We start from the raw sequence: 14,678 nt of genomic DNA on the forward strand, positions 1-14,678 counted from the left end.
AAAAGACAGACATAATTCGAGGAACAGATTCAAAATGTAACAGATACAATAATCGAGTATCACTGTACGATCAAACTTCGCGCCTATATATCCTACCCGAGAAGTGTAAGTCCTAAGTTGAGTGTGTTTGTACAAGGTGTTGTATAAATTAAAGTCTTCTAGTGTATCCTACCCGAGAAGGTAGAAGGGGTGACGTAGGAGCAATTGAAGTCTCCGAACATCCATAAACATATCTTGTGTGCTTAACTGTTTAACTATCGTTTTCAAACTGATTTGATCAGTTCGAGCTGTTATTAGTTCAGCTCTCGCCATAAGTGAACTGATATATGCAAGAACTGATCCCCTTATATCAGTTTACACAAGTTAAAAGCTTTAAAAACTGATTAGCTTTCTTAACGAATGATTATTTCGAGTATTTTCCGCTTGGTTTAAAACCAAACTCGATTTAATTCATCGGTGTTTATATTCTTAGAACACGAGCTATTGCAGCTCATTGAGAATATTGTGTTTGAAGCACCCTCAAAGGTGCTCGAACCGATCCATCAAATGATTATCTTGATCGAGTTAAGCACACTATTAATGACCATATTAAACTAACATAGAAAATGACTTAAATGATATCATGGACATAAAAAATTGTAAAACAAATGAAAAGATAAAAAAGTAAGCTCACAAATGAAAGTCATATATTTATAATAGTAATATAATATATAGATATAACCAGGTTGTTTTTAAGCGTATTTACCCCCTCAGTTTTTAACGGGGTAAAAATTTATTGTAATTTGATCTCGATCACAAATTTATTATGATTAGGACTCGAACTCGAATGTGGTATAAGATGAACTGGCTCATTTTCTTTAATAACGTCTTCTTCCAAAAGAATTTTGATTTTAACTAGCTTTGCCCACTGAATATTTGAAAGCCTATATTGTATGCGTCATAACTTAATCGTTTATTTTATTTTATAAAATAATTTCTCTTGTGAAAAAATATATGAAAGAAGTATGTACGTATAGAATTGTTAGTATACGAAACAAAATGTTTTTTTTTTTTTTTTGTGTGTGATTGAATTTATTGGCAATAAAATACAAGTCATTTTCATTTGTCTAAAAAGTAAGAGATAAATTCTACATGCGCAAACATACTACCAAATACATTTATATAACTTCCTTGCAATTGCATTGGAATTCAAGAAACCACTGTATATAAAGAAGAAATAAGTAATACCTTGAATGCAGAATCGACGAGTGAATTATCGAACACTTTCCCCCTCAATTCCTCCGTCTCTCGCTGCTTCACCGGGCTAAATACACTCTGCAGCTCCCCCCATCTGCACGTCAATAATGTGAACGAATGTTAATCTTTATTTCCAACAACAGAATCTACATTTAACCTACTAGATTTTTCGCCCGACTTGCTAAATTTTGCGTATCGGTTTAAAATATGACTCATTGAGTAAAAATACCACCAGACTTCTTGTCTAAACTGCCCCCAAAATGATATATCAACGCACGATTGATTAACAATGAATGACTCCTCAATTCAGCCTCCCAACTCAACTCATCTATATCTATATAAATATATGAATGTGAATTGTGAATTTATATCAATGTCCTTACATTCATTTAATAATAATAATTAATACATGTTTAGTTTTTTTATTTTTTTGTGAATTTACACACTCCATTTTTAATTTTTTTTGGTTTCCATGTTTTTCCTCTATTAATTAATTAATCAAATTTAAATTGAAGATAAATGAATTTTAGTCTTTTCCAATCTATTAATTAATGTGTTTTTTTTTATTTTTTGTGAATTTACACACTCTATTTTTAATTTTTTTTTTGGTTTCAATGTTTTTCATCTATTAATTAATGAAATTTAAAATAAATTGAAGAGAAATGAATTTTAGTCTTTTCCAATCTATTAATTAATGTGAATTTACAAACTATATTTTTAATTTTTTTAATTTTTTTGTGAATTTACACACTCCATTTTTTTTTGTTTCCATGTTTTTCATAGATTAATTAGTGAAATTTAAAATAAATTCAAGAGAAATGAATTTTAGTCTTTTTCAATCTATTAATTAATGTGAATTTACACACTCTATTTTTATTTTTATTTTGTTTTCCATGTTTTTCATCTATTAATTAATTAATGAAATTTAAAATAAATTGACAAGAAATGAATTTTAGTATTTTCCATTCTTTTAATTAATGAAATTTAAAATAAACTGAAGATAGAATGAAATTTAGCATCATTTTTTGTTGTAATGAAATTTGCACTCTATTTTTTAAATTTTACGATATAACTGATACGATATAGCTAATACGAAAGTCACAACTAACAAGTTAAATTCGATTAAAGAAAATTTATATCTATATATGAATGTGAATTTACATAAATGTGCTTACCTTCATTTAATAATAATAATTAATACATGTTTATTTATTTTTTTGTGAATTTACACACTCCACTTTTTATTTTTATTTTTTGGTTTTCCATGTTTTTCATCTATTAATTAATGAAATTTAAAATAAATTGAAGAGAAATGAATTTTAGTTTTTTCCAATCTATTAATTAATGTGAATTTACACACTTCATTTTTAATTTTTTTTTTGTTTTCTATGTTTTTCATCTATTAATTAATGAAATTTAAAATAAATTGAATAGAAATGAATTTTAGTATTTTTCAATCTATTAATTAATGAAATTTAAAATAAACTGAAGATGAATGAAATTTAGCCTTAAATTCGCACTCTATTTTTAAAATTTTACGATAAAACTGATACGATATAGCTAATACGAAAGTCACGACTAACGAGTTGAATTCGATTAAAGAAAATCTATATCTATATCTATATCTATATATGAATGTGAATTGTGAATTGTGAATTTACATAAATGTCCTGGCCTTCATTTAATAATAATAATTAATACATGTTTATTTTTTTTTTTGTGAATTTACACACTCCATTTTTAATTTTTTTTGTTTTCTATGTTTTTAATCTATTAATTAATGAAATTTAAAATAAATTGAAAAAAAAAAGAATTTTAGTCTTTTCCAATATATTCACATAAACGTCCTTACATTCATTTAATAATAATCATTAATACATGTTAAATTTTTTTTTTTTGTGAATTTACACAATCCATTTTTAATTTTTTTTGTTTTCCATGTTTTTCATCTATTAATTAATGAAATTTAAAATAAATTGAAGAGAAATGAATTTTAGTCTTTTCCAATCTATTAATTAATGAAATTTAAAATAATCTGAAGATGAATGGAATTTAGCCTTATTTTTTGTTATAATGAAATTTGCCCTCTATTTTTTAAATTTCACGATAGAACTGATACGATATAACTAATAAGAAAGTCACAACTAACGATTTGAATTTGATTAAAGAAAATGAACAATTATATGATGTTATGATGTGATGTTTTGACATGTTATGCTATTTTACAACATGTTTATCCTTATGCTAAGATCATGAAATGTATGTTGAGTACAGTAATTTTCATTGTTGCATGTTATATATATGTATTTGTTATTAAGTTACAGGTGTTGAGTCTTTAGACTCACTAGGTGTGATTGATGTAGGTGAGCATATTGATCAGTATATCGAAGGTGCCGAAGACTACGTAGCCGGAGCTGGATGTGCGCACGCTAACCCGAGGACCTTATTTTTTCCGCACGTTTTCATCTATTAATTAATAAAATCTAAACTAAATTGAAGTAAAATAAAATTTAGCATTCTTCTTTTGTAATGGAATTTGCAATCCATTTTTTTAAAAAAAATTTATATCTATAATGAAATTCGATCTATTATCTATCTATTATTATTATTATTATTTAAATTTATCTTTCATTTTTTGAAATAAAATTTACAATCTATTTTTTAAAAAAAAATATATATATATATATATATATATATATTTAATGAAATTTAAAGTAAATAAAAGAATAATGAAATTTGCATTTTTGTTTGATTTCTATTTTTTATTAATTAAGAAATTTTAAAATAAATCGAATAAAAATGAAGTTTACATTATTGTTCAAAATTTTATAATTCTCCAATTTTTATTAGGTTTTATGTGAAACAGTTTCATTGTTATATAGTCCTGAGAGGGGCTGACCCAGTTATTTCAGGGGTGAAAAATAATTTTTTTTCACGATTCAAGTCAGATATGAGACATATTTCACAAAATTCACTCGTGAAACAACCTCATAGGAGTTTCTATGTCAATCTTTCTGGAAACATGAAAAGTAGAGACCTAGAAGTTTAATTTTCGAACTTCCGTAAACAAATATTTGTCCTCTTCATTTACTGTATATCTTTTCATTTGAAATGATCTAAGCTGATATTGAGTTTGTAATATTCACCAAGTACATCGTGCTGATTCCGCAATTATCTGTTTAAGAAGCTCGAAGTAGTCAGTCAGGTTGAAAAATTCACTTTAGCTGCTTACACAGCTTAGAGCTCATGAAAACAATATATTTTTAGTATAAATGTTTATTCAACCCTTCTAAATACTCGATCCAAACACAAGTATGTATATATATTCCTTGAGATTCTTTGAATTCTAAATTGTGTTGATCAATTTTATTTTAACTTAAATAAATTAACATCTATGAATAACATAAATAATAATAATTAATATACTTCTCTTCGCTTGTTTGTTTTTTTCCATCTATTATTTAATATATTTTAAAATAAATTGAAGAAAAATAAAATTTAACCACCAGTTTTTAGAATGAAATTTGAATTAAACATTCATTTTTTGGAATGAAATTTACACATCATTTAAAAAAATATCTTTAATAAAATTTAAAATAATAATAATAAATACATATTCTATTATTTGTTTTTTCCCAACTATCAATTAATTCTAAATAAAATTGAGCAAAATGAAATTTAGCCATCATTTTTTGAAATGGAATTTATACTTTATCTGTTTTAAAAAATATATCTGTAATATAATTTAAAATGAATAGAAGAATAATAAAATTTACAATATATTTTCACAGAATGAATTATATCCTTATTTAAAAATAATTCTTTTTGTTCGACTTCTCTTTTTTTTTTTTAATGAATTTTTATAGTTCTCCAATTTTTGAATTGGACTTATGTGAGCCGATATCATGAATATATCCTTCAGATGGCCAACCAGTCAATTTTCAGAGTGAAAAACAATGATTTTTCATGATTAGTGTAGGACATGAGACATGTTCTCGTGAAATAGCCTCGTAGGAGTTTTTATGAAATTTTTATTTTAAACTTGAGTAAATTAATATCCATAAATAACGTAAATAATACACGATTAATAAATTTGAAAACTCTAATAAAATTGTGTGAATTTACATATATTTCCTTATTTTCGTTAACTAATATTAATAAATACATGTCTTTTTTTGTTCGTTTTCAGGTATTAATGAATTTTATAATAATTGAAGAAAAATGAAATTTCATTTTTGGAATGAAATTTACAGTTTTTTTAAATATATATATATATATATATATATATATATATATATCTTTAATGAAATTTAAAATAAACGACAGAATGTCAGCAGCTTAACTCACTAAAACTTCATAGAAGTTCACTCATCCCAATACTATCTTCACTCTTGCATGTTTAACCTAGCAAAACTGAATGATAGTGAAAGATTTGTCTTTTAGTTCGAATTTTGCTTAATCTTTATGTCAAAATTTATATTTGTTACCTACGACGCATTATTTATTTCTTATAATTGTGATTTACCATGCAAAGCTCTATACTAAGCAAATGGTGAATATAATGAGGATTGCATTGACGTGACTGTCAATTTTCCAAATTGTAAAACCCTATGCATGACAAACACAAATAATTGTTTGGTACCATAAGAAAACACTTCAAAAGAATCAAAATGAGTTTAAATTAATTTTATGTGTAATAATTACTCTTATATACATCAAATGGATAGAAAAAGAGGAATAAAAATGAAATCAAATCGTTTTTATGTAAAACTAATTAGCAATACCCAACCCAAGTTTTAGATCACACTAAAAAAAAGGTGATCATTACTTTAATTCTTTATGTTACAAGTATAGAATAACAATCACAATTGAAGATGAGAATGAGATGACAATAATAACATTATTTGGAAAAGTTGCAGCGTCTTTTGTTGGATGTTTTATTGAAGATTTTATTCAAATTCATGACCAAGTATAAGATAAAACAAACAAATGATTTTATATCTACATAAATATTGCATCTAACAATAAAAATTTTCAATGCAGAATTTACCAAATAACCCATATAAAGATTCACTAAATCAACTAAGCTCCACACATTCTTGTTTAAGTTAGATAATTCATTGGAAAAACGTGATGAAGTGTTAAAAATTGTGGCAGAAGCTATTGAGATACATGTCAATTATCCAGCAACAAATGTCAATATCAAGAAAAGGAGATCTCGAAAGATTATCAAGCCAACTAAACAAAGTTGTGTACCACCAAAGGTAGAAAAATCAAATGAAATAAATATCAACAAAAACATGAAGATCCATGAAGACGAAGATGAAATAGAGATTCGAGATGAAGATACAATTGCCGAGTACAAAAAAAAAAGATAAGAAGATAAAAACCGATGGACACAAAAAGATTTCAAGAGGTCTTCAAATCAAAGACAAGAAAATGTGATGATTTCATTTGTAACTAAATAATTAATTATTTATCTATTAAAAGTTATTCTTATTTCAAAAATAATTTAAACACATTTAAATAAAATTATCATAGACAAATTATCTCTATTTCTCAATGTGCAACGCACGTGCATTTATCTAGCATGACTAAATATCCTGAAACTAAAGCATATTGACAATGCATTGAAGGCTTAGGAGTATAAAGGGCGAATAAAATTATTTTATAGAGTTCAAGATTTTTGTGTCGTTTCTATTGCTTTAGATAGCAGCCCCTGTCTCTATTTTCTCTCTTGATTCTTCTCATCCCTTTCTTCCTGGTTCATTACCATCCTTCCCTATGTTTATAATTTTGTGACCGTCTGGATGGTCCAAATAGTAGTTTACTATTTTTCCAGCTACTAAAGAACAGATCATCGCTACAATGGACAACATAAATGAAATACAAAAGCTATGGATTTTCGAGGTGGTAAACTAATGGAAAATTATTTGTAACAGGTAGTTTTCCGAGAGATCAACTCGGCCTAGGAAATTTCCATTTACACGTGGAAAATAATTTCTTCTCTTGCCCTAGACAAGCTAGCAGTACTTCGAAAAACACTGGATTCCAAATATTTTCAAGCGCTTGATGTGTGTAAATAGTTTGAAGTTATCATGCACTGAACTAGTTACAGTACAGCAATAACATATTCCATAACTTGAGCTGATGCTTTCCCTTAACACTTCTTTTGTAGCATAACTTCATAATTCATTTGCAGATTGTGAGGAAGGCTGTTGCTTGACCTGGATCAGCATGCATATTACCGGTTTCCTTAAAATTTTGAGGCCGCCTGCTTGTTTCGAATCCAGGTGCGTATTCTTGGAAATGAGTTGCAACAACATTAACTAGATTAATTCACTCATTCAACGCCTACCTATTACAAAAGAATCACAAAAAACTTGGCGATGAAAAAGCCAGGTTTTCCCTTCTACTAGATAAAGGAAAATGACAAATGCAAATTATACGCTCAGCTCAATAGTGAGAAGTACACAGCAAATTTCCCAACAGTAAGCCCAGACTGATTCTCATATGGAAGACTGCGATCCAGCTGAAGGTCCAGTATAAAGCAGAAAAAATTTCATGCCGAAAAGAGCGAAGAGGAAGGCTGAACATCTATGCACCTCGCCTTGTCCTTCTCTCCAAGGCACCAAGATGGGCCTCATTAATCTTTGCTTTCAGAAATTGTTGAATCAGGAGCTTCCAGGTCTCTATCAGATTCTTCCCTTTTCCACACCATACCTCCAAATACAGCTGTTGGACCATCTTTCTCCGCTATCTCAACCTTCTCATCATCTTCATAATCACTTTCTTCGGGAAGCTCTATATCCTCCCTATTTGATACGGACTTGCTTTCATTTTGCACCCCCCCCACCCCCCACCCGCTGACAATTCCTAATCGTCTACCACTATCTTTAACATTGGCATCACTAAGAGCAGGGACTAACTGCCTTTCGAGGGCAGCCATTTCATCATCATCGACACCAGCTTTCTTTAGTAAGTCCTTTGCCTCATCAAGTTCTGCATCTGATCCTTTTGCATCAAATATTCTTGGAGGATAAAATGTGGCTGGAATGGGAACTAGGGGGATTAAGGCTGTTGCTCGAAAATAGTCAGGAGGTGCAGAGAAACCAAAAAAAAAACTGAAAAATAATAGTCATGTTAGCAAACCCTGGCTATAGCTTGCAGAAGCACTTCTTTTAACTCGGAAAGTGTCTTCATTACCATGCTGCACTTCAAACTCATGCCACTTATTCCAGTAGGATCGGCAAACTGTGAAGCGTGTTTATATAACGCACGACTACGTTCAATTTCTCCGAGGCTTCTCTCTAGCAAGCATGATTGTACAAAGAAATATGCCAAACCGTTGGGTTTATTTATGGTTGACATACACAACCACCATATATACACAGATTGAATTAGGGAAATGATCTAACATGGCTAGATACGGTAATCGTTAACATGGCCACCAACAAACTCATCAATGAATGTTGCTCCAGCACCCTCAAATCTCATGAATTATTCTCATTCTATCTATCTAATAGAAAGACACTGCAGTCAGCGTAAGACTGAATTTCAGATCGTTCGAATAGAACTTTGCATGATACATCAGTTCTTTAATAAAATAAAACATAATCAAATCTGCAAAACTCCATGAAAAGGTTTTTCAAAAAATTCATTCTTTCAAATTATAATCTTTCAATAGTTTTTAAAATTTTAATATGACATAATTTAAGTTTCTAATAATTTATTTTTTTGTTTTTCCTGTTTTCTGTTATTTTATTTTATTCTTTCAAGTTTTCGTCCCTTTCTCTTCTTGTTTCGTTTTTCAAATTACGGTGTATCTTTTATTATGAGATAAATTTATTTAAATATAAATACGATTCTATTTCCATATTAGAGAGCATCTTTCATTTTTATAATTATGATATTATCTAATTTTAATATAAATTAAATTAAGCGAGTAAGGGACTGGTAACCAAGAAATTATGGGCTCAAATAAACAGCATATATAGAGTTCTTGTTCATCATCAAGTAAAATTCAAACATATATATATATATATATATAGAGTTCTTGTTCATCATCAAGAATCTCTTTTTCACTATGCGTGCTTGCTCTGATTTCTACCGCTTTCCTTCTCCTTCACTTCACTCCCGTGATTCTCATGAACAACTTTATCTTCCTCGTCTTCCTTAGACAGGGTCTGGTTAGGTGCGTAGGTTCCTCCGAAACCTTCTTCCTCGGATCTCGTTGCGTACGCTTCTCCAAATGAATGACTCATCGTGTCCCTGTTGCACAGCAATATGCATATAAACAGATAAAACCATGTCTCAAAACAATATATAAAACTGGGATATGCATCTACCAACCCTTTTTCGGTTTCGGGTTTTTGGTTTTGTTTGTCCATTTCGTCAGAATCTTCCGCGGATCCGGCTGTAGCTTTTGCGTATCGGATTTTGGATGTTTTACTGATAATCTTATGCGGATATGATGGGAAAAAAGGAGATAGGGTCTGCGCTCGTACGGTTCTTCCAATGCCAAACATATCAGCTTCAAGATGGGTACAAATCTGTGTTGCTTCTCAAATCATACGAGGACTGAAGGTTTATATTATTGTTATTATTACATTTCATATGTGTTGTTTATTACAATAGTGGACATCTGTAAAAGATCAGAATAAAACGGCCATAAAAAAATTTCTGTGCGTTGCGGAAACTTAACGCGTGTCCACTCTGCTTTGACAGGTGTTTGTGCAAAGATTCTAGATTTTCACACATTTGAAAATCTTTTGGGATTTATTCTCAAAAAACAAAAGGTATTTTACAAAATATTGTTGCATGAAAATTACTCACAATATCGACGAGTTTGCAAAGATTCGTATTAAAAACCGAATACGTACAAACTCGATGTCACGCTTCGACATTGAACGTGAATATTTGGTATTGTTGAACCATCAAATAATCAACAAACAATAAATTTCCTAGTATTTAATAAACCAAAACCAATTTATTTTATAAATATCATAAAATAAAATCGTCTTTACAACATATATTCTGAAAATAATAAAAATTTGCGAAAACGTTTAAAAGGATCAAACTGAAATAAACATTCTTGATTCATCTATTTATCAACCTCAAAATTGATCTTGTTCATCTTCCTCGATTATTTCTTCTGACTTATACGAGGAAGATAGAGTAAAAAATGACTGATATAATTCACTCCGTGAACGACTAGTCATAATAAATATACATCATTTTCGAAAAACAGCTGATACCCCTTGTACCGCATCAATATGTTGTAATAATGTTGAACTTTGCTATTAGCTAGCTAGTCACAATTAATGACTCTAATTATACATCATCCTCTCAATCAGCCTTGCTTTAAATCAGAAACAAAGTGGTTTATCTGTCACCCATCCCTCCAAAAAGGACTTGAGGAAAGATATATATATATATATATATATTAGTAGAGTGACTTTTATAATAATGTAAAATCTAATGTTTATCATTTTAAAATTTTAAATTAAGATGGCCAAATCGTATTCGGGAAAAAATAACATATTTTTTGTGAGGTATGGATTTTATATTTAGCCTACCAATTAATCTCATAATCATTGACTCGTTGGTATGATCTTACTTGATCTAATTATTATTTTAGTAAATCTCTTACGAGATAAATTTAAATTTTTTAAAATTTTTTAAATTTTATTAACTAATTCTAAAAAAAATTAAATTTAAAAAATTTAAAAAAATTAAATTAAAATTTAATAAAAAAATTTAAATTTTATTTTAAAATTCATTAATTTAAAATTTTAAAATAATCTAAACTAAATTGGGGTGTGAGCAATGAATGAGTATTTGCGCTTAATGGAAAAACACTGCACAAAAATAATGGACAACTGTAGTCCCCATTGATATCTGCGCCAGGATCGGAGGTACAATTCCCAGTCCCAGTGCACTGAATGCACCCAAGTTTCACCACACTGCACACCAAAATAAGCAATGCATTTATTATCTTTTTCTTCAAACAACTAAGATGTAGCCTATAGTCGCTGTGCTGGGTAATCTCCCTAATAAAATGTTTCGATCTAACTGCATTATCTAGGGCGGGGAGACATTTTTTGTTAAGCTTTTCTTTTTAAAAAAATAATCATTTTGGCGGTAGAAGACCAGTACACAGGAAAATGGACATCTTCTTGTACTATATTTCACTGGAGGGAATGGATTCCACAGCGCCTGATGCTTCCTCACACTATGACAAGAATGAGAGAGGATGCAATTTTTGCAGAATGGAAGGAACGATTAGAAATGCCATTACAGAGGACTATTAATACTGCAAGGGGCAGCCTTTATTACATCCTGTAAATTGGTACGGTGGCAGAGAAAGAGGTACAACCATTCCAGGAAAGTTTCATGGTCACCGAAATAAGTCCTTGACCATGTGGCCAAACCAAAGAAATTGCACTTCTCTTTAACTCTGCCACACGCATAATAAAGAACAAGTTTCACTGATTAAGAAAAAAATAGAAGCCATGGTGTCAAGAAGGTTCTTAATGTATATTGGTTTGATGTGGGTTATTTTCCGGGAGATGAAATGATGTTCCGTCATTGACATCCCTGCAGAGAAATGTGACATTAAGCTGGCGTATACTAAAATGAGATATCTCCACACTTGTCATATGATGGATGAATCACGACATGAGCGGATCCTAAATACATCACATGAACGACTGATGCATGAAAAACATTTCTCTCAAGTCTCAATTCAGCAGTTATGCATTAATAATACTCGAAAAGCTTATATCTATACACGACACAATTGTACCCGATTAAGGTTTGAGCACTATTCGTATTAACATACTAACCACGAATTCATACAGCAAAGAGATGACAACAAAATGAATTTTCCCGAAGGGGCTTCAAAGTATCCATCTATACTAGCATAATGCCTCCCATGTACTCCTACACACACAGCTGAAATTGGACTTGATTTTGCTTCAGAACATGAATCAAAACTACATATAATTCATCCATATTGGCCATTAATAATATAATCATCACTACTCCAACATCAAAGATCCAAAAAGATGAAGAATGCGGTGGAAAAAACCAACCATAATCAATGAATTCAATCAACGCCAGGAAGAGACAGTGAGCAGGGGAACATCATTCCAAGCTAAAGAGAGAAATCCAGGCGGAGAAGACTCCACAAGCTTGTACATTGAGCTGTAACTATAGTTCCAAAGAAGTATTTTAGCTTGGCTTAATGCATAATGACTGAATATTAATGGATGAAAACCAGCACCCTCCATTAAAAACCTCCACCTTTCTTTGTCTTCCATGCGCTCTCTTTTTTGTTCTTCCGATCCAACAACGCCAGCTATTCTCCGGCCAAGAATCAGACTTTCGACCTGAAGCCGCTCCGGAGACTCCCGGATCAAGTTCGGGTCAAGGGATTCGAAGACGGCGGTGTAGTATTTGAGCGCATTCTTGAATCGGGGAAGGTATTCAACCCGGTTCAAGCTCACTTCATACTCGCCTAAAGTTACGACTCTTGGGTTCAATGATTTTGCTAGCTTGAGGGCTGACTGGACAACTTCGTTGCTGTCGTCAAGTAAGTTATACAGCTGAAGCATGAAGTTGACAGTGATTTCCTCGTCCGGGTCGAACCGGAAACTTGAACTTTTCATTTCCTGGATCGGAGTCAAAACCGGTTCGAATTCAAAATTCAGATCCAAAAGCTCGGCGAAGTTTTTTAGTCGTTTACCAGTAGCCGAAAGCGAAGCTGCCGGAGAACGCCCGAGAGCAGGGGCAGGTATCCCAGAAATTCGGACCCGCTCTGGTTTCCCAGCTGGTCGGGTCGCCAAAGCTTGCAGAAAAGCTGCCCATTGGATTCCTTGAACAATCCCAAAATCCACTATGTGTATCTTTTTGGCTTCCTCCGTGGCCTCTAAAATTGCTTGATTTGCAGTTAGATGAGCGAATTTAAAGAAAGGGCAGGCTTCGTTAAGGGCCTTGTATGATAGAGTAAACTCTTCAGAGGTGGTATCGGAAATTGTGGCAGGTTTTTCACCTTGAGGCGAGAGTCTGCTGTGAAGGGATTTGAAGAAATAGTACGAAACTCGTTCGATGGGGTTGCCATCCTGGGAGACCGACTCCTCGAGGCGTATGAGTGATTTTACTGCATTTTGTGGGTCTCTGATTCGAGCACACTCAACCAAAGCTTTAAGAACTGGAATTGATTTAAGCGAAGTTCCCAGCGAACTGGTGGAAGCACCAGCGTTACCATCCCCAGTCACTACGACGTCCTCTTTGGCGATTACCGGCTTGGATTCTTTTGTAACCGTTGGATCAGTTGCAGGTATGGTCGGGGAAGAAGGCGGCACCCAGGAGGACGTTGGTTCGGAGAAGATAACGCGGTTGAGATCGGAGGGTGGAGAAGAGTGGATACTGAGTCGACCAGGAAACGGATCAGTAGGATATAGATGATTAAACGCACTGCTGTTCTGCCACGTTTCGTAATCTGCCTGCAGATTGGAGCTCTCCGTTGAATCTCCACCACCCATCAAGCTCTCCATCCACTCATCCGAGTCAAAATCGCCCCCAGAAGCACCGCACAAATCTGAGAACCGGAACCCAGTAGACGAGTGGTGCTCCAGGTTGGGGAACTGAAACCCGGAATCATTACTTTCATGTCCAGCGCCGGGGACCTGAAACGGGTCGGGAAATCCAGTGGTAATAGCATAGCTGAGGGAGGTAGAGGCCGTAGTATGATGGTGGGCTGCGGCGGCGGAAGTGGTGGGCGGCCATTGGGTGTGGCAGAAGGGGTTGACGGTGAGATGCTGATGCTGGTGCTGGTGTTGTACTTGCTGCTGCTCTTGCTGCTGCTTCTGCTGAATCAGTTGCTGTGCAATTGCCATCAGATTTCCACTGTCTGTACACATGTATGCCATCGTGCTGCCCGTGAATTTTCAAAGCATAGTAAAGAAACCACAGAATTCAACTGAAGAAATTGTGGGGGAGAGAGAGAGAATTGAGTGAAGGCCTGCGAGTTTGAAGGAAGCAAACTTCCAAGTTCCAACTCAGAGGCTACAATCTTTCGTGTGATGGTTCGTTTTTACCTGTAGGTATATCTATTGATTTTATATGCTACTATCAAAATAAAATTACCTTAATATTGTTCGTAAATATATTTTACATATAAAATAAAATTTCTATAAATTAATATTTTACATCATAAATTTTTTTTAATTAATTTTTAAAAATATAAATAATCAATAAATTAATAAACTATAGTGTTTGAAATCAAACTCAAATAATAATTAATAGATCTAAATGTCCCCACCGAATGATAAAGTTCCATTATTATTTAAAAACAGCCCAACTAATCACTCACAAGTAAACTCACCTTGGATAATTTCGTTAGACATCAGAAATAATTTTAATAATTAAATTCTGAA

At 32.0% G+C, this 14,678-nt stretch overlaps 1 protein-coding gene across 2 annotated transcripts; it reads right to left on the minus strand.

Annotated features, from left to right (window-relative positions):
* Positions 1 to 11,042: 11,042 nt before the first annotated feature.
* On the minus strand, positions 11,043 to 14,332 carry LOC142522446 (SCARECROW-LIKE protein 7-like). Of its 2 annotated transcripts, none has more exons than XM_075625856.1 (2): positions 12,333 to 14,332; positions 11,043 to 11,201 (listed from the first exon to the last, which is right to left on the minus strand). In XM_075625856.1, exon 1 carries the CDS (start codon positions 14,169 to 14,171, stop codon positions 12,351 to 12,353), a length of 1,821 nt encoding a protein of 606 aa, XP_075481971.1. In that variant the 5' UTR covers positions 14,172 to 14,332; the 3' UTR covers positions 11,043 to 11,201; positions 12,333 to 12,350. The 2 variants fall into 2 exon arrangements, with proteins under 2 accessions (XP_075481971.1, XP_075481970.1); XM_075625855.1 differs by lacking the exon at positions 11,043 to 11,201 and adding an exon at positions 11,232 to 11,835 and having other exon boundaries at positions 12,333 to 14,331.
* Positions 14,333 to 14,678: the final 346 nt, after the last annotated feature.

The sequence above is a fragment of the Primulina tabacum genome, chromosome 13 (assembly GCF_025594145.1).
Source record: "Primulina tabacum isolate GXHZ01 chromosome 13, ASM2559414v2, whole genome shotgun sequence".
Classification (NCBI taxonomy): Eukaryota; Viridiplantae; Streptophyta; class Magnoliopsida; order Lamiales; family Gesneriaceae; genus Primulina; species Primulina tabacum.

What these genes read in the sequence shown, in the direction of transcription:
- LOC142522446 (XM_075625856.1), bottom strand. Translation starts at nt 14,171, where the DNA reads ATGGCATACATGTGTACAGACAGTGGAAATCTGATGGCAATTGCACAG.